The sequence below is a fragment of the Oncorhynchus mykiss genome, chromosome 19, assembly GCF_013265735.2.
Source record: "Oncorhynchus mykiss isolate Arlee chromosome 19, USDA_OmykA_1.1, whole genome shotgun sequence".
Classification (NCBI taxonomy): Eukaryota; Metazoa; Chordata; class Actinopteri; order Salmoniformes; family Salmonidae; genus Oncorhynchus; species Oncorhynchus mykiss.
The window spans coordinates 36,713,564-36,740,166 of NC_048583.1; the positions used below are offsets into that span (position 1 = coordinate 36,713,564).

The window sequence follows — 26,603 nt, forward strand, 5'->3', positions numbered from 1 at the left end:
ACTGTATTTCTGATCAATTTTATGTTATTTTAATGGACAAAAAAAATATATTTTCTTTCAAAAACAAGGACATTTCTAAGTGACCCCAAGCTTTTGAACGGTAGTGTAACTATTTAGTCAGACCCTTTACTCAGTACTTTGTCGAAGCAGCACTGGCAGCGATTACATCCTCGAGTCTTCTTAGCTACAAGCTTGGCAGAAGCTACAAGCTTGGCAGAGTGCCCATCGGGTTCTTGGTCACCTCCCTACGGACAATTCCTTTGACCATGGCTTGGTTTTTGCTCTGACATGCACTGTCAACTGTGGGACCTTATATAGTGTGCCATTCCAAATCATGGCCAATTAATTGAATTTACTACAGGTGGACTCAAAGTTGTAGAAACATCTCAAGGATGAACAACGGGAACAGAATGCAGCTGAGCTTAATTTTGAGTCTCATAGCAAAGGGTCTGAATACTTATGTAAATTACGTATTTGTTTTATTTTGCAAACATTTCTAAATATTTTTTCACTTTGCCATTATGGGTTATTGCATATAGATTGAGAGAAATGATTTAATCAATTTTAGAATAAGGCTGCAACAATGGGGGGTCTGAATACTTTCTGAATGCACTGTAGGTCAGAAAGCAGTTTGTAAGGAGATAGGTATTGAGACATGGCCATTGATTGATTACTTCAGTCAGATTCATGTGTACAAGATGGAAAAAGGATTGAGAAATGAGGAGGAAAGGTTTGGTTTGTAGTGGATGATTTACATATTTAGCCGTTCAGAGACTGAACGCTGCTGATCCATACTAATTTAAACACACAGAATGTGTTTTAAAATGAGTGCCATAACTATTGTTGAGGAAATACCCCTTTACAGCGAGCTTTCTTTATATCTGGAAAAAAAGTGCCTACATATATATTTTTTAAGTGTAGAAATCTGCATTGAAAGGGCTTTATGTATTGCACATATGAAGGAAACAACACTGATGGAATTTGTGTTGTGAATGACAATCTTTAAATTGCTTCTTTTTTTTTTTTTTTCTTGCATCGTTCGTATCAGTTTCTTTTGACATCATAGTACCATGAAGTAATCTGTTCTACTCATCTTATGGAGAAACACGTGATGTGTTCAATGGCCCTCTTCACGAAGGCAACATCCCAATAGTAACAAATAGCTTCCTTTCCTTGTCTCCTTTGAGTGCTAAATTTGAAAGAACTTGATTGGGTTAGATCTTTTTAATGTCACCTATGTTCACGGCCATGATCAAAAAGAGGCAAGGAAAAGCAAGTATTTCATGAGAATTCAGACCTACACATTCATTGGAAAGCACAAATCATATTTTGTCATCCTGTTCCCTAGCAGTGCTTGGTATGTTGAACTAAGTACCATGCTCATTAGTGTAAGGAGGTTGTGTCAGGGCTGTATTACAGATGTGTTTAGTGGACTATGATTGGTTCAGAGTATCACTGGCAGCAGTTATCCTGGGTACAGTGCTTGTTTTCACCCCAGTGAGACATTTGGCCCACCTCTGCTACAGAGAAAGAGACATCCTGTCGTTAAAACAGGCCTAACCACAGTGACAACCAATACATGCTGGACCAGAGTTAAGATCCTATATATCAGGTCAAATTGGTTCCCAAATGGCACCCTATTCCCTACTGTTCCCTACACTACCATTGACAGGGGTGCATAGAGGCTATTTTCAAAAGTAGTGCACTAGAGAGTAGGGTGCCATTTTGGACTGATCTTTTTGCTAGCCTATAGCCACAGTAACTGTAAAGGGATCTTTTTTTAAATGAATTGCTGTCAGAATTTCAGAAAGTATTTTGACTGACATGTATATCCTTATGAGGACCATCTGGTCAAAGCAGTCTATCAGGAATGATGATTCCAAAAGCAGGTTCCAACATTGCAACCAGAAGATTTTGACAAAAGAGTAATATTCTCTTCCAGAAAGGTGGGTTTGATAAGGCTTGCTTTAGAATGAGGTTTGAATTTGTTTAGGTGTGAAACTGTTTTAAACTTTTACCATATTTATTAGATTGAACTGGAAAAAACTCATAACCTGTAAACTGAGTGGACATTGGTTGGCTTATAGAACAGAACTGGATTTTAAAGGCCCTTGTACATGCTGCTTCAATTTTTTTTTACAAGATCATGCTGATTATTGATTTGAGTCTTATGTTGTGGAAGTTGTTACAGAATGTTACTCATTTGTAACTGAGGCTACAGTTTGGCCCATATATGATCTCCTAATAATGTTATACCGGTTTGCTATGCTGTACACATTGAAATCCTCAGTTTTAAAGCACCATGTTGTTGTAACCAATTTAGACCTATTACCTGTATAAAATGAAGGAAAAAAACGAATTATTCCATTGTAAAAAAATATATATATTTAAAGGAGTAATTTCTGCTAAGATTAAGTATTTGAAAGAATTGTGATATGAGTATTTTGTAGGAAACAGCTGAACTGAATCACAGTCTTACGTGAAGGCATACGATATTTTGTTTTTGTGTTCTCTGTAACTCAGACCATGTACATCCTGCCAACTGCTGGACATATAGGAAAGTGCATTTATCATCATGGTCACATCAGCACCAGATGGAAGACTACCGTCATTTACACTGCACACCATCACTTTTATGCCATATACAATACATGGAAATATAGCTACACTGTTATTCCAAATGATATGAATCGCCTAAGTAAATAAATCACAGTGTTCTTAGATTAAAACAATAGCTATTGATTGAACATTTAGGGAAGCGGGGGGGACGACAGGCCTAGTGAAATGAATTGAGACTGCATTCACGGGCAACGCTGCATATCGGCTCAATCAGAAATGACCGTTACATTTCAATCACATTTGTAACGCTTCAGCTTTATAGACTGAATTGAGAGAGAGCGGTATTTGAGCTAGGGCTATCGCTGCATGGAACTTAAAAAATGATTTTTTTTCTCTTTGAAAGAGCGGGGATACAGTGCCATCTGAAACCATTAAGTGCTCATTGTCGGACTTTTGACTATAGTTCCGCACGGCAGCCAACCTTCGCGCTCAGACGAGTAAACGGCTAGTACGTTGCAATTAACTTTAGTTAACTATTAACACAATATGCTTACACAATAATACATATAGGAGCAGTCATCATAGTACATCAGGACGCATAACTGCAACGCGTTTCGACAACTAATCTTTCTCAGGCAGCTTTGTGGACATGTCTCTAGAAATAGAGGTGGGGACAAGTAAATGTCACATGACAGGTAGGCCTAAATAACTAGGCTATATACAAAATCAATATACATCACGTCATTGTAGAGGCAACATGAAAAGTACATATAAAAAAAATATATGTTTATTATTATTAAGAACGGCACAGTAATGTTGTCTATACAAAGATAGCTTTATGCACGTCCTATCAGAGCTGCGTGCAGAAAATAGGTTGTATAAAAATAAAAAAAACAGAGGCAGGCACACTGGCGATGATCAAAAACTCAACAATGAAATACACAAAATACAATATATTGGTAAATCTAGGAAGGACTATGTATACTAGAGTAAACCGTTTAGCTCTAGTTGTTTGTTTAATCCTTGGGTAGGCACAGTATCTTGAAGGTGGCTCCACCAATTCCAGCACTGAGCTGGCCTGCAACGTCCCTTCCTAGACTACGCTATATAATACACAAATATGTGGACACCCCTTCAAATGAGTGTATTTTGCTATTTCAGCTACACCCGTTGCAGACGGGTGTATAAAATCGAGCACACAGCCATGCAATCTCTAGAGACAAACATTGGTAGTAGAACGGCCTTACTGAAGAGCTCAGTGACTGTGAACATGGCACCCTTCCAACTAGTAAATTCGTCAAATTTCTGCCCTGCTAGAGCTGCCCCGGTCAACTGTAAGTGCTGCTATTGTGAAGTGGAAACATCTAGGAGCAACAACTCAGTGGTAGGCCGCACAAGCTCACAGAACAGAACGGCGGAGTGCTGAAGCACATAGGGCGCAAAAATCCTCTGTCCTTTGTTGCAACACTTACTGAATTCCGAACTGCCTCTGGAAGCAACGTCAGCACAAGAACTGTTCTTCTGGAGCTTCATGAAATGGGTTTCCATGGCCGAGTAGCCGCACACAAGCCTCAGGTCACCATGCGCAATGCCAAGCATCGGCTCGAGTGGTGTAAAGCTCAGCCATTGGACTCTGGAGCAGTGGAAAAGCCTTCTCTGGAGTAATGAATCACGCTTCACCATCTAGCAGTCCGACGGACAAATCTGGGTTTGGTGGATGCCAGGAGAATGCTTCCTGTCCCAATGCATAGTGCCAACTGTCACGTTTGGTGGAAGAGGAATAATGGTCTGGGGATGTTTCTCATTTTCAGGGAATGGGGAACTAATCAGGATAGAAGAGAAAATGAATAAAGCAATGTACAGAAAAGTCCTTGAGGAAAACCTGCTGCCCTCTGCAAGAACGCTGATACTGGGATGGAAGTTCACCTTTCAGCATGACAATGAAGCACACAGCCCGAAGCACACAGTCAAAGCTACAGTGGAATTGCTAAGGAATAAAAAGATACATGTCCAATTGAAAATTTGTGGCATTTCTTGAAGATTGCTGTCCATCAACACTCCCCAAGGAACTTGACCTAGCTTGAACGGTTTTGTAAAGAAGAATGTTCATATATTGCCAAATCTGCAGTGCATTTGGAAAGTATTCAGACCTCTTGACTTTTTCCACATTGTTACGTTACAGCCTAATTCTAAAATGGTTTCAATTGTTTTTCAATCTACACACACTACCACATAATGTCAAACCAAAAACAGGTTTTTAGAAATGTTTGCAAATGTGAAGAAAGAAAATACTGAAATATCACTTTAAGAAAATATATATCATAAGTATTCAGACCCTTTACTCAGTACTTTGCTGAAGCACCTTTGGCAGCGATTACAGCCTTGAGTCTTTTTGGTATGATGTATTTGTATTTGTACCTGTATTTGGGCAATTTCTCCCATTCTTCTCTGCAGATCCTCTCGAGCTGTGTCAGGTTGAATGGGGAGCGTCGCTCCACAGCTATTTTCAGGTCTCTCCAGAGGTGTTCAATCGGGTTCAAGTCCGGACTCTGGCTGGGCCACTCAAGCACATTCGGAGACTTGTTCCAAAGCCACTCCTGTGTTGTCTTGGCTGTGTGCTTAGGGTCGTTGTTCTGTTGGAAGGTGAATCTTCGCCCCCAGTCTGAGGTCCCGAGCACTCTGGAGCAGGTTTTCATCAAGGATCTCTCTGTACTTTGCTCCATTCATCTTTCCCTCAATCCTGACTCGCCTCCCAGTCCCTCCCGGTGAAAAAGATCCCCACAGCATGATGCTGTCGCCACCATGCTTCACCGTAGAGATGGTGCCTGGTTTCCTCCAGACGTGAGGCTTGACATTCAGTTCAAAGAGTTAAATCTTGGTTTCATCAGACCAGAGAATCTTGTTTCTCATGGTCTGTCCTTTTCATGGTCTGTCCAACTCCAAGCAGGCTGTCATGCCCTTTACTGAGGAGTGGCTTCCGTCTGACCACTATACCATAAAAGCCTGATTGGTGGAGTGCAGCAGAGATGGTTGTCCTTCTGGAAGGTTCTCCCATCTCCACAGAGGAACTCTGGAGCTCTGTCAGATTGACCATTGGGTTCTTGGTCACCTCCCTGACCACGGCCCTACTCCCCCGATTGCTCAGTTTGGCCGGGCGGCCAGGTCTAGGAAGAGTCTTGGTGGTTCCAAACTTCTTCCATTTAAAAATGAGACCACTGTGTTCTTGGGGACCTTCAATGCTGCAGAAATGTTTTGGTACCCTTCCACAGACCTGTGCCTCCACACAATCCTGTCTGAGCCCTACTGACAATTCCTTCAACCGCATGGCTTCATTTCTGCTCTGACATGCACTGTCAACTGTGGTACCTTGTATAGACAGATGTGTGCCTTTCTAAATCATGTCCAATCCATTGAATTTACCACATGGGGAGTCCAATCCAGTTGTAGGAACATCAAAAGGATGATCAATGGGAACAGGATGCACCTGAGCTCAATTTCGCATCTTTGCGAATGCAAAGGGTCTGAATACTTATGTAAATAAGGAATTGTTTTTTATTTTTAATACATTTACAAGAATTTAAAAAAATCTGTTTTCACTTTGTCATTATGGGTTATTGTGTATAGATTGAGGAATTTAATGAATTTTACAATAAGGCTGTAATGTAACAAAATGTGGAAAAGGTCAAGAGTTCTAAATACGAAGTTGGTAGAAACTTATTTCAGCACTCACAGCTGAAATTGCTGCCGAAGGTGCTTCCGCCAAGTATTAAATCAGGGGGATGGAGACTTATCCAGTTATGATATTTCAGTTTTGTATTTTTAATATATACTTATTTTCTCACAACAACATTTTGAAAAAGTTAAGGGAGCGTAGTCTTTCTATAGGCACTGTAATTCCAGATCAATTTTTATGGTAAAAATCACTGAGATTAATGTTATGGCTATGACAGACAATCTATTCCCCATAACTTCATTGAAAGAATAATTGTTTTAATATTATATGACTTATTTCCTTATGTAAGACTAAATGCTAGTTGTCATTTGTTTTGATGCAGATGTTTATTTATTTACTAACCAGATAGTGTCTGATCAAAGAATATTCCATAGAATTTTTGAAAAATAACATCAGTAAAAGGTATTTCTATTCTGATTTCAAATGTTCAACACTTATCAAACAAAGACAATATGCTCTCTTTCCTCATCTTCATTAAAAAGTTGTGGGAATGGCAGTTGTTTGGGAGAAAGCATCGATTTTTGTATAAGAAGCATATTTTCAGTTTATTTCTTGAAATGTGACATACAATAGCAATCAGTCAAGGGGCTGTTTCTCCGCTTTCAAAATGCCTATCATGGTTTTACACCAGCAAAGTATACCCATTAATATATGCAGAGGTCTTGATCCTGCAAGAAATGGAACATTTCGCTCAGGCTAGAAAGGGTCAACTCTGGCAACATTATTATGTTCCATTGTTTTACATGGTATCTGGATATTGTCATGTTACACACCCAGACAGTTAACAGAAAATCCTGCATATTGCGTCTCAAACAGCAATGCTGTAAGTGTCATAACAAAATAGTATCCAGAAAATGCTACTGATACAAAAACATTGACAGCAAAAATAGTAAAAAGACAAAGGAAGTTGGAAACATTCATCATTCAAATGACTGGAAATGAAGGCTCCCTGAGTTCAAAACTAGAATCCTGGCTTTGACACACTACCAGTCACTGACAAAAATTGATTAATTCCTCGAAAAAAATATACTTTTGGTTGGAAGTTAGAGAGGGCTTGTCAATGGTAGCTGTGGAGTTTCCTAGTACCAACCCAACAGTAAGACAGAGGAGAGGGAGAAGAGGAGGAGAGAGGAGTGGGCCAGGGAAGCTCCACTGCTGCCACCAGCTGAAGTGGCAGGGGATAGGAAGGTTCCCAAATTGGCAGCCAGGAAGTTTTGGAAGTGGGAGGTTTTGGTGAAGACTTGGATAGGGGAGGTGTGGGGATCCCTGCTCCAACGTGCTTTGTTGGTGCTGTTATTGCTAGTGGTGTTGCTGTCGACAGTCAACACAGCAGTCTGGAACCATGAGTTGCCATGCTTACACATCAAAGGACCACCGGCATTACCCTGTGGGTGGAAGTACACTAGGTTTAATATGGTTATAATGTTATGTGCTTATGTTGCAAGCTAAATAGTAAGACAGATCTGTACTAAACCTGCAGTAGTGTCACAGCTCCGGTGCAAATGTTGTCCGTAGACGAAACATTCACACATTCCACCACAGAGGTCTGGAACTCCTGCAGAACTTCCTCAGCTAAGGACAAAGAGAGATGGGTTTATTACTTATCATACCCATCCCCACGGTCCTGTCCGGAAACAATACCGACACTGTAAAACATTTCCTGTAAAATGAACAGAAACTTACTGGCAGCAATTGGCCAGAAAGGTACTGTAATTTATTTTACAGCTACTGTAATTCATTTAACGGTACCAAAAATGTTACTTAAATCTAATTTACAGTACCAAGTCAGTTACTAATTTACAGTATCAATTATAATTACTGCATATTACCCAGTGTTTTCATTTTGGTCATTTAGTGGCGCTCTTTAATCGGTGCAGTCAACCAAGGTTGATAAAAATATATATATCACAACATGTAAACGTTTCTATAACCATTACTGAAAATGTTGTTGTAGTTAAGGATATAATGGTCTTTAAAATAATTGTAATTACAACAAGATATCTTATGATGATATATCTCTGGATAGTACCAATACATTACTGAGATATTCACGGTAACTTGATGCCAGCTTCCTGTAAATTACTAAAACGTCAAAGCAATAAAAAACACAGTACAATACTGTAAGGAACTGTAGGAAAGTCATTTTTACAGTATTTTACTGTAATTACAAGGGATTAGAGTAAGTAGATTGGCTGCTAGGCATTTGTATATTACAGCATATTAAATGAGGCCCAGAGGCCTAAACAAAAGGGTTCCAAACTGGCTGTGATTACAGGGCAACAGATCAAATGGACATGGTTAAATATTCAACCATTAAAGGTTTAAGACCTGCTGTCACTGATCTGTCCTCAATATACCTTTAAATTGTTAGGGAACTACTACCACATATCACTTAAATTAGTACAGGAGTCTCACTAATGGGTGAAACAATTATAGCCACTTACAAGGCACGCCTTAAAATATGTTCATGAGACAGTGATTCATTCCCCTCCAGCAATGAATAATAATGTATTACCTTTGTAAAGCGCGTTTCATTATACAGAATAATCTCAAATTGCCTTCAAATAAAAAAACTGAAAGACAGGGCAACTGGTACAAAGAACCCAGCTGACGCTACAAGGGACAAGGACACCAAGGAGCACAGCTATCAACAGAATGACCTTCCTAAACAGTCTTTGGGGCCCTTTCAAAGGAGCTCAGTCTGTGGTGCCTTCAGGTGGTCCAGGAGGGTATTCTAGAGGCTCGGGATGGTTGAGCTGAAAGCCCGATTTTCCCCCAAGGAGCAGAGCTTGGTCCTGGGGGCGTGGAGGAGCAGGCCATCGCTTGACCTGAGGGTGTGGGTGGGGTTATGGTATTTGAGAAAAGGAGTGGGATATCCATGACTATGCTGGAAAGTCAGCAAGAGGGTTTTAAAATTAAATCCGTAGTGAGATGGGGAGCCAGGGCAAAGATGCCAGGATGGGGGTGATGTTTCTTCACTCTCACCAGGATCCTGACAGTGCTGTTCTGGATGTAGTGGGGCTTTTGGAGACTCCTGCCAGGGATCACAATGAAGAGTGTGTTACAGTAGTCCAGGCTTGAGGAGATAAAGACATGGATGAGACATATGCATCAGACGGACTTGGGGTAGTTTTTACATACAGCTGGGTGTCATCAGCATAGCAGTGGAATGAGATTCCATTCCGGCTAATTACATGACCATGTACAGGATGAGCAGCATGGGTCCAAGAATAGATCCTTGTGGGACACCGCAAGTGACGTGGAGGGTCCAAGACCTGGATGCAACGCACCATCACTACCAGTGTGCTGCATTAAATATACAGCAATACAGTAATTTGTTGAATTGTATTGAAAAACTGCAATTGCTAATGGTGAATCCAGTGATATTACAGCATATGAACTTACAGTTTATTAGGTACACCACCCCATTCACAAATGTTTTGCTCCTTCAGACAGTGAGTCACATGGCCGTGGCTTGCTATTTAAAGAAGGCAGAGGCAGTGCTACTGTTCAATTCAACGTTAGAATGGGCAAAACGAGTGACTTAAGCGACTTTGAGCATGGTATGATTGTCGATGCCAGGTGCGCCGGTTCCAATATATCAGAACTGGCCGGCCTCCTTGGCTTTTCACACACGACAGTGTCTAGGGTTTATCAAGAATAGGGTAACAAAACAAAAAACATCCAGTCAGCGGCAGTACTGTGGGTGAAAACAGCTTGTGGATGAGAGGTCGAAGGAGAATGGCAAGAATCGTGTAAGCTAACAGGCAGGCCACAAACAGGCATAAAATGGCGCAGTACAACAGTAATGTGCAGAACGGCATCTCGGAACGCACAACGCGTCTGTCCTTGTCACGGATGGGCGATTGCAGCAGACGACCATACCGCGTTTCACTCCTATCAGCTAAAAACAAGAAGAAGCAGCTCCAGTAGGCACATGATCACCAACGCTGGACAATTGAGTGCATTGCCTGGTCTGACAAATCCCAGTTCCTGTTGCGTCATGCTGATGGGAGAGTCAGGATTTGGCGTAAGCAGCATAAGTTCATGGCCACATCCTGCCTGGTGTCAACATTACAGGCTGATGGCTCTGGTGTGGGGAATGTTATTTCCTGGCACGTTCGGTTCATTGACGCCAATAGAGCAACGTTTGAACTCCCCACCTTGTAGAATCCATTCCCCAAATAATTCAGGCTGTTATGGAGGCAAATAGGGGTCTGACCCGGTACTAGATTGGTGTACCTAATAAACACAAAACACTATATTTGGTGTTTTATGTCACTTGCACTTTATGCCTTAACAAAGGCTTCTATGCTGACAGTAACTACAGGCCAAAACAGATCAAAAGGACATGGCTAGCCATTCAACTATTAAAGGTTTGAGACTTGCTGCCACTGATTTGTCCCCTCTATAAATGAAATTGTTAGGGGACCACTAAGACCTACAGTTAAATTCGTTCAGGATTCACCCTGACGGGTGCAACAAATATAGCTCTTACAAGACATGCCTAAAAATATGTTAGTCAGAAACACAATACCATCCACCCACTATTGTTCAAAAGGTTTTTGGTGCTCCAAAAATGATGTATGGTCCAGGATTCTGAATTACAGTAAATAACTGTCAATTTTCAGGACAAGATTTGTAAAATTCCTAAAATGGAGTATATTACTGTATTCTGTGTACAGCATTCTCACTCACAGGTGCAACAAATATAGCCTCTTACAATGCACGCCTTCAATATATTTATGAGCCAAAGACAACTTTCCCTGCCCACAACATTTTCCCACAATGCACGATAATTACTGTGTATTATTCTACAGTGTTTTACTGTTGAAATTACAGAAACATCTTACAGTGCAGCCAGCTCCTACCCTAGGCATTTGTGTAGATCTGAGAGGCCTGGATAGGTTATAAGCAATATGGTGAAAATCTCACCTATCCTATCAGAAGACAGGTGGACCTACTACCATTGCTTACCCAATTATTTCAGATCTACACAAATGCCTTGGTGCTATAGGGTTTGTTTCTGAACAGGGAACATTTCTCACTAACACACAAAGACAGTAGTCCTTACACTCACCGCCACCCTGACCTGTTGCCCAGCCAGCTACCCAACACGGAGTCCCTGTGCTGAAGGTTCTGGTTCCCTTGTCCACACAGATAGGCTGGATGTAGTCAGACAATGTGGGTTGGCTGGCCAGTCGGAGGATGGCCACGTTTTTGCCTGTCACATTGCTCATGGTGATGTTGATGACGTTCTGGGTTACCTCGTGGGGATTGGAGCCGCTCTGCTTCAGACGACCCAGAATCACGGTCCACTCAGAGGCGTTGGCCTGGCTAGAGAGATAATGAGTTGCATCTCTGTTTAGTGATGTCCTGTGATCATTGGCGGTCAGTGCCCTTTAAAATGAGGAGGGCTATTTTCTATTCATGAGCATGGCCTTATTTTTCTATTACAGCATATTGGATGACTCATTCATATTCCATTCACCCAGTTCAATGTAACAGCGATAGGTTTAGGCTACTACAGTTGAAGTCAGAAGATGACATACACTTAGGTTGGAGTCATTAAAACTCATTTTTCAACCACTCCACAAATGTCTTGTTAACAAACTATAGTTTTGGCAAGTTGGTTAGGACATCTACATTACATGACAAGACATTTTCCCAACAATTGTTTACAGACAGATTATTACACTATCACAATTCCAGTGGGTCAGAAGTTTACATACACTAAGTTGACTGTGCCTTTAAACAGAAACAGAAACAGAAAATTATGTCATGGCTTTAGAAGCTTCTGATAGGCTAATTGACATAATTTGAAGTGTACCTGTGGATGAATTTAAAGGTCTACCTTCAAACTCAGTGCCTCTTTGCTTGACATCATGGGAAAAACAAAATAAATCAGCCAAGACCTCAGAAAAAAGATTGTAGACCTCCACAAGTCTGTTTCATCCTTGGGAGCAATTTCCAAACACCTGAAGGTACCACGTACATCTGTACAAACAATAGTAAGCAAGTATAAAAACCTTGGGACCACGCAGCCGTCACACCACTCGGACGGAGACTCGTTCTGTCTCCTAGAGATGAACGTACAGCAAAGGACCTTGTGAAGATGCTGGAGGAAACAGGTACAAAAGTATCTATATACACAGTAAAAAGAGTCATGTATCGACATAATCTGAAAGGCCGCTCAGCAAGGAAGAAGACACTGCTCCAAAACCACCATAAAAAAGTCAGACTACGTTTTGCAACTGCACATGGGGACAAATATCATACTTTTTGGAGAAATGTCCTCTGGTCTGATGAAACAAAAATAGAACTGTTTGGCCATAATGACCATCGTTACGTTTGGAGGGAAAATGGGGAGGCTTGCAAGCCGAAGAACATCATCCCAACCATGAAGCACGGAGATGGCCGCATCATGTTGTGGGAGTGCTTTGCTGCAGGAGGGACTGGTGCACTTCAGAAAATAGATGGCATCATGTGGCAGGAAAATGATGTGGATATATTGAAGCAACATCTCAAGACATCAGTCAGGAAGTTAAAGCTTGGTCGCAAATGGGTTTTCCAAATGGACAATGACCCCAAGCATACTTCCAAAGTTGTGGCAAAATGGCTTACGGACAACAAAGTCAAGGGATTGGAGTGGCCATCACAAAGCCCTGACTTCAATCCTATAGAAAATGTGTGGGCAGAACTGAAAAAGCATGTGCGAGCAAGGAGGCATACAAGCCTGACTCCGTTACATCAGCTCTGTCAGGAGGTATGGGCCAAAATTCACCCAACTTGTTGTGGAAGGCTACCAGAAATGTTTGACCCAAGTTAAACAATTTAAAAGCAATGCTACCAAATACTAATTGAGTGCATGTAAACTTCTGACCCATAGGGAATGCGATGAAAGAAATAAAAGCTGAAATAAATCTCTTATTTCACATTTCACATTCTTAAAATAAAGTGGTGATCCAAACTGACCTAAGACAGGGAATTGTGAAAAACTGAGTTTAAATGTATTTGGCTAAGGTATATGCAAACTTGCGACTTCAACTGCACATGATACTGGAATTTTCCCTATACCCATCATGAGGTTGCTACAACCTAGTTCATGAATGAAGGTTTACAACTTAGGTGCACACAGGTCGAGAGACAATTTGAGGTGACAGACAGTGACATTCAATACCGCCTTTCACACGCTTACCTGCACCTAGCTGATATTCGGTGCAATCATTAAAACCTGTTATGGCTAGACGTGGTGCTAGCGACCCACCTCAACAACATCTGGTGAAATTGCAGAGTGCGAAATTCAAATGGCAGATAGTCATATTTAATATTCATGAAAATACAAGTGTCATACATCAGAAAAAAAGCTTAACTTCTGGTTAATCCAGCCGCTGTGTCAGATTTCAAAAAGGCTTTACGGCGAAAGCACACCATGCGATTATCTGAGGACAGCGGCCCGCACACAAAAGCATTAAAAACATTTTTCAACCAGGCTGGTGCGCCACGAAAGTCAGAAATAGCTATAAAATAAATGCCTTACCTTTGAAGATGATCTTCTGTTGGCTCTCCAAAAGGTCCCAGCTACATCACAAATGGTCCCTTTGTTCGATAAAGTCCTTCTTTATATCCCCTAAAACTCAGTTTAGCTGGCGCGTTTCATTCAAAATGAGGGAGGGCTATCCACCGGTTTCCCTCCTTCAAAATGCATACAAAATTAATCCCAAACGTTATCAATAAACTTCTCCAAACAAGTCAAACAACACTTATAATCAAACCTCAGGTACCCTCAGGTACCCTCAGGTACCCTAATACGTTTTTGACATGCTTTTTTTTCTGGATTTTTTGTTGTTGTTATTCCGTCTCTCACTGTTCAAATAAACCTACCATTAAAATTATAGACTGATAATTTCTTTGTCAGTGGGCAAACGTACAAAATCAGCAGGGGATCAAATACTTTTTTCCCTCACTGTATGCATATCTGAGTAACAGGCAGTTTACTGTGGGCACGCTTTTCCTCCAGACGTCAAAATACTGCCCCTAGTCCAAAGAGGTTCCAACAGTTGCAAACAAGAGTTTACAAGCCAAAACTCTACACACAGCCTACTTCGTTGTCACCATATTAGCTAAAGTAACGTCATAGTTAATAGAACTAATGCGTTCGTATAGCTGCTACTATCATGCAGTGAAGTTAGTAAGCAGTTACACCGACAGGCCCCGGTGACAATAAATTAGTAATACCAAAAGCTTACCTTGATTTGGAAGAGTTCCAGTGTTGTGTTGGATAGTCATAGCCAGCTAGTTAACGTAGCATCCCTCTGTTTGAGCAGGGCGTTTCAGTAGGCTAAACTAGCTAGCTGCATTTGCTAGCTAAGTAAGTGAAACTGTCTTTTTCGATCTCTTTCTCTTCCTTCATTTAAGAATAAATTCATTTGTTAAAATAACTGTTCAACTATTGCCTTTCTCTGAGTTAACTACTCACCACATTTTATACACTGCAGTGCTAGCAAACTGTAGATTATGTTTTCAGTGCTAGATTAATTATCTGATCCTTTGATTGGGTGGACAACATGGCAGATCATGTTGCAAGAGCTCTGATAACTTCAGGAGGGTGTCCTCCAGCCTGTCATAATTACTGTGTATATCCATGGAAGGGGGTGAGAACGTGACGTGATTATATTTAGTATAGTTTCATCTAAAAATTATATAACTTTAATGTTTTACAATTTACATTTTTATAAAATTTACTGATGAGGATGGTCCTCCCCTCCCTTCTCTGTGGAGCCTCCACTGCCTGTGACAGACTAGCGTCCTGTCCAAGGGGTGTACATCAAGTGGCCTCACCCTGCTACTTTAGTGAGGGATACTAAACTCTTCATTCCAATTGTCTTATTAAATGTTTATTTATTGCTTATGTAATATGTATGGGTTATGTATGTGTTATGCCCTAGGTAGGCACCCTTCATACTCAACTCTTCATTCATGTTATCATCATTTGACATAATTCATTATTGTACTAAGTTGATATTTTCTTTGTCTTGAAGTTGACGTAATTATTAATTAAAGGGAAATTCAGACCTGAATTAGTCTTGTGCTGATCTAATTTAAATGAAAGCTGCACAATATTTAAATGGATTTGTTTGAGATAAACAGAAAAACTAATTGAACCAAAACTTTTTAATTGAATTACATTTATTCAGTGCGAACAAGGGAGCCACACCAGCAGAGCTCACTACCCCCCTGCACAATTATGTGGACACCTGCTCGTCGAACATCTTGTTAAAAAAAATCATGGGAATTAACATGGAGTTGGTATAACAGCTCTTCTGTTAAGGCTTTCCTCTAGATGTGAACATTGCTGTGGGGACTTGCTACCATTCAGCAACAAGGGCATTGTTGAGGTCGAGCACTAATGTTGGGTGATTAGGCCTGGCTCGCAGTCGGCTTTCCAATTCATCCCAAAGCTGTTCAATGGGGTTGAGGTCAGGTCTCTGTGCAGGCCAGTCAAGTTCTTCCACACAGATCTTGACAAACCATTTCTGTATGGAACTCGCTTTGTGCACGGGGGCATTGTCATGCTGAAACAGGAAAAGGCCTTGCCCAAACTGTTGTCACACAGTTGGAAGCACAGAATCTCCTTGAAAGTCATTTTATGCTGTAGCTTTAAGATTTTCCCTACGGGCCTAGCCCGAACCATAAAAAACAGCCCAAGACTATTATTAATCCACCAAACTTTACAGTTGGCACTATGCATTCAGGCAGGTAGCGTTCTCCTGGCATCATTTAGCTTTACACCACTCCAGCCGACGCTTGGCATTGCGCGTGGTGATCTTAGGCTTGTGTGCGGCTGCTCGGCCATGGAAACCCATTTCTTGACACTCCCGACGAACAGTTATTGTGCTGATGTTGCTTCCAGAAGCAGTTTGAAACTTGGTAGTGAGTGTCGCAACTGAGGACAGATGATCTTTATGCGCTTCAGCAGTTGGAGGTCCCGTTCTGGGAGCGTGTGTGTCCTACCACTTCGCGGCTGAGCTGTTGTTGCTCCTTGACATTTCACAATAACAGCACTTACAGTTGACCGGGCCGTTCTAGCAGGGTAGAAATGTTATGAACTGACTTGTTGGAAAGGTGGCATCCTATGACGGTGCCACGTTGAAAGTCACTGAGCTCTTCAGTACAGGCCATTCTACTGTATGGATATTGCATTGCTGTGTGCTCTGTTATACACGTGTCAGTCGAATCCTCATACTTTTGGCCATGTAGTGTAAGTCTGAATACCAACTACTGAGAAGTGCTTAAATCAAAACACGTAAAAAGTCATAGATATCCTAAGTCTGAATGGGCCACTAAATTCCTTGTGAAGGTAGCAAAACGTTAAACTGTCCAGCTGATTAGGATGGTAAAACAGTAGTGTGGAAGAGATGTTGGCTGGTGGCTCCCCCCTCTGGTACACTAGAGTAACTACTACAGTAAGTGCCTGTTGAGCCCATGGAGTCACCCAGACACTGGTTGGCATGATGATGACACCATAACCATGCTTTCTGAAGCCAAGGTTGTGTAAAACATGGGTGTTGTTTATAGACAGCTACCCCTCCTAGAATTTTCAGTAGCACAATGATTGTACAAATGTCATACGTATTCATCTTGGTTAACCTTTGCATTAGGGTTGAAAAGGAAACATTTCTATACGTCACTAACTGTTAATGTAATGGCACTGTAAAAAAAATCTAAATCCAATCAAAATGTAGGTTCTATGATTAGATTTCCTTAGAATCATGTAAGGAGTGACATTTCAATCCAGCTACTAACTCTCCCACTTTGACATACAGGTAGAGTTAACTTACCTAGAAAAGCAGCTGGCATCACTCATGACAGAGTCTACCGCCACTAAAGTGCCCCCACAGACGTGCGCTCCGTTAGTCTGTATGCTGGCTATCCAGGGCCACAAACCTGCTGTCGCCAACGAGCTTCCGCCACCAACATGGGAGTTCAAAGAGGAGCTAGCGCTGCCACACACCACAGCTGCAGAGGGAGGGAGAGACAGAAACATTTGAGAGACAAATAAAAGGGAATAATTCAGTAGTCAGATATGTTACAAAAGTAAAGATTCACATTAAGTTGTAGCCATAAGCACAAGTTAGTCTATACAGTGCCTTCGGAAAGTATTCAGACCCCTTGACTTTTTTCACGTTATGTTACAGCCTTATTTCAAAATTGATTAAATACATGTTTTTCCCTCAGCAATCTACACACAATACCCCATAATGACAAAGTGAAAACAGGTTTTCAAAAAACAGAAACACTTCATTTACATAAGTATTCAGACCCTTTGCTATGAGACTCGAAATAGAGCTCAAGTGCATCCTGTTTCCAATGATCATCCTTGAGATGTTTCTACAACTTGATTGGAGCCAACTTGTGGTAAATTCAATTGATTGGACAAGATTTGGAAAGGTACACACCAGTCTATATAAGGTCCCACAGTTGACAGTGCATGTAAGAGCAAAAAACCAAGCCATGAGGTCGAAGGAATTGTCCGTATAGCTCTGAGACATTGTGTCGAGTCACAGATCTGGGGATGGGTACCAAAACATTTCAGCAGCATTGAAGGTCCCCAAGAACACACTGGCCTCCATCGTTTGGAACCACCAATACTCTTCCTAGAGCCGGCTGCCTGGACAAATTGAGCTATCGGGGGAGAAGGGCCTTGGTCAGGGAGGTGACCAAGAACCGGATTGTCACTCTGACAGAGCTCCAGAGTTCCTCTGTGGAACGGGAGAAACTTCCAGAAGGACAACCATCTCTGCAGCAGTCCATCAATCAGGCATTTATGGTAGAGTGGCCAGACGGAAGCCACTCCTTAGTAAAGGGCATGACAGCCCTCTTGGAGTTTGCCAAAAGACACCTAAAGACTTTCAGATCATGAGAAACAAGATTCTCTGCTCTGATGAAACAAAGGTTGAACTCTTTGGCTTGAATGCCAAGCATCTTGTCTGGAGGAATCCTGGCACCATCCCTACGGTGAAGCATGGTGGTGGCAGCATCATGCTGTGGGGATATTTTTCAGCGGCAGGGACTGGGAGACATGGAGGGAAAGATGAACAGAGCAAGGTACAGAGAGATCCTTGATGAAAACCTGCTACAGAACGCTCAGGACCTCAGACTGGGGCTAAGGTTCACCTTCCAACAGAACAATGACCCTAAGCACACAGCCAAGACAACGCAGGAGTGGCTTCGGGACAAGACTCTGAATGCCCTTGAGTGACCCAGCCGAGCCCGGACTTGAACCTGATCGAACATCTCTGGAGAGACCTAAAAATAGCAGCAACGCTCCCCATCCAACCTGACAGAGCTTGAGAGGATCTGCAAAGAATGGGAGAAACTTCCCAAATACAGGTGTGCAAAGCTTGTACCGTCATAACAAAGAAGACTCAAGGGTGTAATTGCTGCCAAAGGTGCTTCAAAGTACTAAGGGTCTGAATACTTATGTAAATATGATATTTCCGTTTTATATTTAAAAATGTCCAAAAACCTGTTTTTGCTTTGTCATTATGGGGTTGATTGAGGGAAAAATATATATATTTTAGAATAAGGCTGTAACGTAACAAAATTTGGAAAATGTCAAGGGGTCTGAATACTTTCTGAAGGCACTGTAGGTATGTACATGCGGTTGTAGGGGCAGTTGTGGTGGTAGTGGTGGTTGTAGGGGCAGTAGGGGCAGTGGTAGGGGCAGTTGGAGTGGCGGTTGTAGGGGCAGTGGTAGGGGCGGTTGTAGGGGCAGTTGTAGGGGCAGTTGTAGTGGTGGTTGTAGTGGTAGTGGTGGTTGTAGGGGCTGAAAGACCAGTACAGAAGACACTGAGGTCAGAGTCAGTCCCACTGGAGGAGAAGGTGACAAAGCCAGGCTGGTCACTGCTGATCTGGCTGTTGATCCAGGTCTGGTACTGGGACACTCTGGTGTACACTCCTGGGAATTTTGCCAGGGCACAGCCTTTGCCGAAACTCACAACACCAGACTGGATCCAGCGAGTACCCTGATTGGTTACCATCGGACCTCCGGAGTCCCCCTATGCATAGACAGATTTACAGTGTCACTGAGATTGCATTTTCACAGGATTATGAAACAGTCGGTTTCCCAGATGAAGCACAGTCTCAGATGAGGAACCATTTTCAATGTGAACATGCTTTTTAGACTAGGATTAGGTATAACCTGTGTCCGGGGAATCGGACCAATATGTAATTGACCCACAATGTAATAAACAAAAAGGATAACCAAGAGAATTTACCTGACAGGAATCCTTTCCTCCTGCTGCTAGACCAGCACAGATCATGTTGTCTGTGATTGAACCTACTCCATAGTTAAAGTTACACTGCCTGTTTCCCACTACTGGCACATCCACCTCCTGTAGGGTCTTTGGTGAGGGCAGGGACACTGAGGAGATGGGAGACACATTCAGACAAGTAAAGTTAGTACAACATGATTTGAAATGCATTACTTGATTGATTCATTTTGAAGGTTTATTTGAGGAAAAGGTATTTTGTTACAATTGATCACTCCTATTATATTACAAATCTATTTTACATATTGACTATTGCCCATGCATTAGATTTAATCTCTCCCATCAGATCTCACCTCCACTGCGGATGGTGCCCCAGCCAGTGACCCAGCTAGTAGTGCCGGCATGAAAGGAGCTGCCTGGTGCAGCTAGGCAGACTGGCCGGATGTAGTTGGTAAAAGTCACAGGGGAGGAGAGCTTGAGAAGACACATGTCGTTGTCATTAGTACTTCTGGTGTAGTTGGGGTGGGACATGATCTGAGTGACCCCGCGGTTCACCTCGTTGGGGTTAGAGCCCTTCTGGTTCTGACGACCAACGTAGACCACCAAATTTGATGTACTGGGGCTGAGATAATATATGTATAAAAAAGATAACAGAAATGCTGTAAAAGGAGGCTCAATTGAGTTATGATTAGGTTTGGTGTAAGAGTTAAATGTTGGGATTCTAGCAATCATGCAATTCCTCACCTGGAGAAGCAGTGAGCAGCAGTCAGCACCCACTCTTTGTTGATGAGGGATCCCCCACAAAAATGCCTGCCAGATCTGTGCAGACTGGCCTGCCATGGCCAACTCCCTGCAAGAGCATCCTGACCCCCCACAATCCTAGTGTTGAGAGGGGTTCCGCATACTAACAGAGACACATATGGATGAAGGTTTACGAAATGGAGCACACAAAGGAAGTGAAGAGATTGAAACCTCACTAAGTTAGTGAATAGGTGCATGGTCATGTCATTCAATTAGAAAAATACTTACCATCCAACTGAGAGTGAGACCCTACAAACAGGAGAGGAGAAAAACAGTTGAACAGTTTGGTTTTGGCACACTGTGGGAAAACATGTAACTTAACTCTTTGCACCCTACTGGTTTTACAATAGCAACCACATAAGGAATTAGAATAATTGAATAGGATCTCTATGGTAGTAACATACAGTCTTAGAGCACAGCCAGCAAGCCTGTCTATCAATTAGTCAGTGCATTTAGTGTTGCTCCATAGTTTCCATGTGAGTGAACTTTGGATGCTGGATGCTTGTCATGAGTCTGTGGATTGTTTGACAAAACGCCATCTGTCAAAACGAATTTAATCCCTGTGTATGTTACCGAACATTACTGTACACTTAACATGATCCCGAATGTGCGTTTGTAACGTAATACACTGTGAGTCCGGAAACAGGTGCAGAAGATATGCTTAATAATAAGTCAATGCAGAAGAACATATGAGAAGCGTATATAAAGCGTAAATAAGGCCTTTATGGTAGAGTGGCCAGACGGAAGCCACTCCTCCGTAAAAGGCCTGCTTGGAGTTTGCCAAAAGGCATCTAAAGTACTCAGAACACGAGAAACAAGATTCTCTGGTCTGATGAAACTAAGATGGAATTGTTTGGCCTGAATGCCAAGCGTCACGTCTGGAGGAAACCTGGCACCATCTCTACGGTGAAGCATGGTGGTGGCAGCATCATACTGTGGGGATGTTTTTCAGCGGCAGGGATCGGAAGACTTGTCAGGATCGAGGTAAAGATGAACGGAGCAGAAAGATCCTTGATGAAAACCTGCTCCGGAGGGCTCAGGACCCCAGCCTGAAGCGAAGGTTCACCTTCCAACAGGACAGCAACCCTAAGCACACAGCCAAGACAACGCAGGAGTGGCTTCGGGACAAGTCTTTGAATGTCCTTGAATTGCCCAGTCAGAGCCCGTAATTGAACCCGATCAAACATCTCTGGAGAGACCTGAAAATAGCTGTGCAGTGACCCTCCCCATCCAACCTGACAGAGTTTGCGAGGATCTGCAGAGAAGAATGGGTGAAACTCCCCAAATACAGGTGTGCCAAGCTTAAAGGTGCTTCAAAAAGTACTGAGTAAAGGGTCTGAATAGTTATGTAAATGTGATATTTCAGTTTTGTTTTTTAATACATTTGCAAAAAATATATACAAATAATGTTTTTGCTTAGTCATCATGGGGTATTATGTGAAGATTGGTGAGGGAAAAAACAATGTAATCAATTTTAGAATAAGGCTGTAACGTAACAATATGTGGAAAAAGTCAACAGGTCTGTGTACGAATGCACTGTATATACATTTTAGGTGGTGTTAATGTTATGGTTAACTTTGTGCCAAACTGTTCATTCAGGTTTTTCGTCTGGAAACATTTCATCCAAACAAAACAATAACAAGAAGAAAAAAATCACAATCATCCAACAAAGGAAGCGTTGTGGTCACAACAGAGTCATCGTGGCTGTAGGACTATATGGGGATTTCACAGAAAAGAATACAAAGAAGGTAACCCAAATTGCCCTTCTATTGCCTCTAATGTTTTGAATCTTCCAAAGTGGCTTCCTCTCCTCGGATCTGAAAGAACTGGACAATGTGAAAGCAACCCTGGTAAACTTCTGCCTTAATAACACTTTCAACTACTCTGTCTTTTCATACCAGTGCAACTAAAGGAGAACAGACAAGGTGAGGGATCCACTGGACTGCTGATATTGGCAACCAGAACCGTGAGAGACTAGTGGACTACTGATAAGCACCCTAGTTCTGTGTGCTCTGTGGGTGTGTCTGGCTGGCTGGCTTCACATTCAGTCCCCACCCACTAAATTAAAATCAGGTAATGTTTTTTTTCACACAAAGAGGCAAACAACAATCGACAAATCAGACTTCTCTACTGCAAAATTATACATTTCTACAAATTCATTGCATGAAATATTGCATTACATAATGAACATATCAAACATTGTATTCCACCCAACTGTTGTGTGTGAGGACAAACATTTTGATTTGAGGCACAACTTTCCTGTCGACACCAATTTTGATACACTTTGGAACCTCAATTTCCTCCCTGTACTCTGTCCTTAAGATAACGACAACAAGCATTGATTACATTGGTGACTCAAGCTAACTGTTTCCAGTAAGATGGAATTGTCAGCTGAAGGTGAAGCATTTCCTTGACGTGTTGAAAAGCCATTCTATGGTCTTGCTCAACTCTCCATGCGCTTCAGAGGGAATGTTGCATGCACACAAAAACACACACACACATCAGTGATAGGCCTAATTAATTAAAGGTGCCTTTTTCACATCAGTTCCAGTGGCATAAACAGGAAGAAGTGTCCATCATTTTACAGGTGCACTGGCTTTACAGCTGTATTAGATCTAAGAACTAACCACCGTCATACAGGCCACATATGTGGTCCAAGTGTCAATATACATATATGTATTTTTTTAGAATGTACAGTTGAAGTCAGAAGTTTACATACACTTAGGTTGGAGTCATTAACTCGTTTTTCAACCACTCCAATAATGTCTTGTTAACAAACTATAGTTTTGGCAAGTCGGTTAGGACATCTACTTTGTGCATGACACAATACATTTTTCAAAAAAATTTTACAGCCAGATTATTTCATTCATAATTCACTGTATCACAATTCCAGTGGGTCAGAAGTTTACAAACACTAAGTTAACTGTGCCTTTAAACAGCTTGGAAAATTCCAGAAAATGATGTCATGGCTTTAGAAGCTTCTGATAGGCTAATTGACATAATTTTAGTCAATTGGAGATGTACATGTGGATGTATTTCAAGGCCTACCTTCAAACTCAGTGCCTCTTTGCTTGACATCATGGGAAAATCAAAAGAAATCAGCCAAGACCTCAGAAAAAAAAAATTGACCTCCAGAATTATGGTTCATCCTTGGGAGCAGTTTCCAAACGCCTGAAGGTACCATGTTCATCTGTACAAACAATAGTACGCAAGTATAAACACCATGGGACCACGTAGCCGTCATACTGCTCAGGATGGAGACGCGTTCGGTCTCCTAGAGATGAACGTACTTTGGTGCAAAAAGTGCAAATCAATCCCAGAATAACAGCAAAGGATCTTGTGAATATGCTGGAGGTAACAGGTACAAAAATATCTATATCCACAGTAAAACAAGTCCTATATTGACAACCCGAAAGGCCGCTCGACAAGGAAGAAGACACTGCTCAGAAAACGGCATAAAAAAGCCAGACCAATGTTTGCAACTGCACATGAGAACAAAGGTTATACTTTTTGGAGAAATATCCTGTGGTCTGATGAAACAAAAATAGAACTGTTTGGCCATATTGACCATCATTATGTTTGGAGGAAAAAGGGGGAGGCTTGCAAGCCGAAGAACACCATCCCAACCGTGAAGCACGGAGGTGGCAGCATCATGAGGCTGGAAAATTATGTGGATATATTGAAGCAACATCTCAAGACATCAGTCAGGAAGCTAAAGCTTGGTCGCAAATGGGTCTTCCAAATGGACCCAAATGACCCCAAGCATGCTTCCAAAGTTGTGGCAAAATGGCTTAAGGACAACAAAATCAAGGTATTGGAGTGGCCATCACAAACCATGACCTCAATCCTATAGAACATTTGTGGGCAGAACTGAAAAATCGTGTACGAGCAAGGAGGCCTACAAACCTGACTCAGTTACACCAGCTCTGTCAGGAGGAATGTGCCAAAATTCACCCAACTTATTATGGAAAGCTTGTGGAAGGCTACCCAAAATGTTTGACCCAAGTTAAACAATTTAAAGGCAATGCTACCAAATACTAATTGAGTGTATGTAAACTTCTGACCCACTGGGAATGTGATGAAAGAAATAAAAGCTGAAATAAATAATTCTCTCTACTATTATTCTGACATTTCACATTCTTAAAATAAAGTGGTGATCCTAACTGACCTAAGACAGGGCATTTTTTTACAGGGATTCAATGTCAGGAATTGTGAAAAACTGAGTTTAAATGTATTTGGCTAAGGTGTATGTTAACTTCCGACTTCAACTGTAGGTGTCTCTACTTGACAGTGCTTTAGCTTTTTTTTCTTAGGCTGTTCTCAAATGCAAATTCTCAGTGCATTTGTCTGGCTGGCTAGGAGAATCTTAGTTTGTATAAAGGTATACACATGACATGTAAAGGAACATTGCCTGTGGTCTTTTTTATTTCAGGGATTGCGTATCTCCTTTATGCCATCATCAGAGTTCATGACACCCTATAATCAAAGTGAGGTTTCATGCAGACCCTTTTCCTTTCGTTTCTTTCTTTCTCTCTCTCATAAACATTTTACTTAGCGTCAGATTGTAGTTTAATGAGTCTCATTACTTGAATGAGGAATGCTTTTAAAATGTTTTACTGTTTTTAACCTTTTTTTATCCAAGAAGTCCCATTGAAGTCAGCCTTCTTTTACGAGGAAGACCTGGCCAAGAGTTACTCTGTTACTCACCGGTTTGTATTTTTTCTGTCCCTAACTTAAGTTCCTTGTACGATTAAACTTTCATCTCATTAAATATCTAATTCTGTCCCTTTAACTGCTTTGAAAGATGACTTCAGCTTGTCCACTTCAACACTATACACACAGAACATTTTGCAGTGTACTTCAGTCATGTTCAATACCATTTCTGTTGTGTTGCTATGATGCTCATGTTAGACAAATGTAAACGTTCTGCCTCATTGCATGCACTGCGGCACCCTCAAGGCCCAAAACAGTCTAACAGGTCTCTCTCCTGTGTCATAAGGCACATGACATTGTATTGACTTTGACTGTCTTTTTTGGCTATGCTCACGGCCATCACCATTCCATAACCTGGCCAACTCCTTAAAGGGTGAGTGCAAGATTTTACCAAGCGTCAGATTAACTCATGGGATACCGTTTTTATGTCTCTGCTGTTTGAAAGAAGTTGTAGGTCGTTTTGCAAGCCACTAGGTTAGCACAATGACTGGAAGTCTACAGGTAGGTGAGAGTGGGGTAAATTGAGCCAAAGGGGTAAGTTCAGCTACCCTTGTTTCTAAAAGTCTGTGAAGGAAAAAGTGGTAAGCAAGTTAGGTAAAAAGAAACTTGATTTTCAACAAGTCAAATTAATTTGTGTTCGAGGTTACATGCATTCCAATTATTTACAGGGATACACAACTACCTGATATATAAGTAGATATCGTTTTTTTTAGAAAGAAAAGGCCTATTATTTTTTCCATGATGTAGTGATGCTGAACAGCTAGCATGGTCTCCCCTACAACTAGCATAATCACACTATCCCTTTAACTCCAGAGTCACCTGTAGAACTGTCCATAGACGTAAAGCAGTGGAATAATGGGAATCGTGTCTCTTACCTTTTGAAAGGAATGCAACTAGTAGATTCATCAAACAGAGTGCTTTGTAGACTTCCATTGTTTCCATGCCCACCACAACAGCCTGTTCTGTTTAGTGTTTATACTTTTGTACTCATCCCTGCCTTCACTCCTCCCCTATATATATATATATATATATATATATATATATATATATATATGTCTATAAAGTACCAGTCAAACGTTTGGACACACCTACTCATTCCATTTTTAATTTTTTTTTTTTTTTACAATGTTCTACATTGTAGAATAATAGTGAAGATAACAAAACTATGAAATAACACATACGGAATCATGTAGTAACCAATTTGTTTTTCAACAAATCAAAATATATTTGAGATTGTTTAAAGTAGTCACCATTTGCCTTGATGACAGCTTTGCACACGCTTGGCATTCTCTCAACCAGCTTCATGAGGTAGTCACCTGGAATGCATTTCAATTAACAGGTGTGCCTTGTTAAAAGTCCATTTTTTTGGAATTTCTTTCCGTCTTAATGTGTTTGAGCCAATCAGTTGTGTTAAGGTAGGGGTGGTATACAGAAGATAGCCCTATTTGGTAAAAGACCAAGTCCATATTATGGAAAGAACAGATCAAATAAGCAAAGAGAAACAACAATCCACCATTACTTTA

At 41.4% G+C, this 26,603-nt stretch overlaps 1 protein-coding gene across 3 annotated transcripts; it reads right to left on the bottom strand.

The window, feature by feature from the left end:
• Positions 1 to 6,357: 6,357 nt before the first annotated feature.
• LOC110497751 (transmembrane protease serine 9) lies at positions 6,358 to 26,066 on the bottom strand. 3 transcript variants are annotated; one of them, XM_021574087.2, is made up of 10 exons: positions 25,956 to 26,066; positions 20,596 to 20,616; positions 20,311 to 20,470; positions 19,920 to 20,188; positions 19,573 to 19,718; positions 19,137 to 19,353; positions 17,134 to 17,311; positions 11,373 to 11,629; positions 7,767 to 7,864; positions 6,358 to 7,677 (listed from the first exon to the last, which is right to left on the bottom strand). In XM_021574087.2, exons 1-10 carry the CDS (start codon positions 26,020 to 26,022, stop codon positions 7,372 to 7,374), a joined length of 1,719 nt encoding a protein of 572 aa, XP_021429762.1. In that variant the 5' UTR covers positions 26,023 to 26,066; the 3' UTR covers positions 6,358 to 7,371. The 3 variants fall into 3 exon arrangements, with proteins under 3 accessions (XP_021429762.1, XP_021429760.1, XP_021429765.1); XM_021574085.2 differs by having other exon boundaries at positions 18,954 to 19,353; XM_021574090.2 differs by having other exon boundaries at positions 18,954 to 19,353; positions 19,920 to 20,040; positions 25,956 to 26,058.
• Between the last annotated feature and the right edge of the window lie 537 nt (positions 26,067 to 26,603).

Bases quoted from the DNA above. Each gene is read 5' to 3' on its own strand.
- LOC110497751 (XM_021574085.2), bottom strand. From the start codon at position 26,022: ATGGAAACAATGGAAGTCTACAAAGCACTCTGTTTGATGAATCTACTA. The intron at 20,471-20,595 runs GTAAGTATTTTT...TGTCTCTGTTAG, and splicing joins GTCTCACTCTCAGTTGGATG to TATGCGGAACCCCTCTCAAC. The intron at 19,354-19,572 runs GTAAATTCTCTT...GTCTATGCATAG, and splicing joins GAGGAAAGGATTCCTGTCAG to GGGGACTCCGGAGGTCCGAT.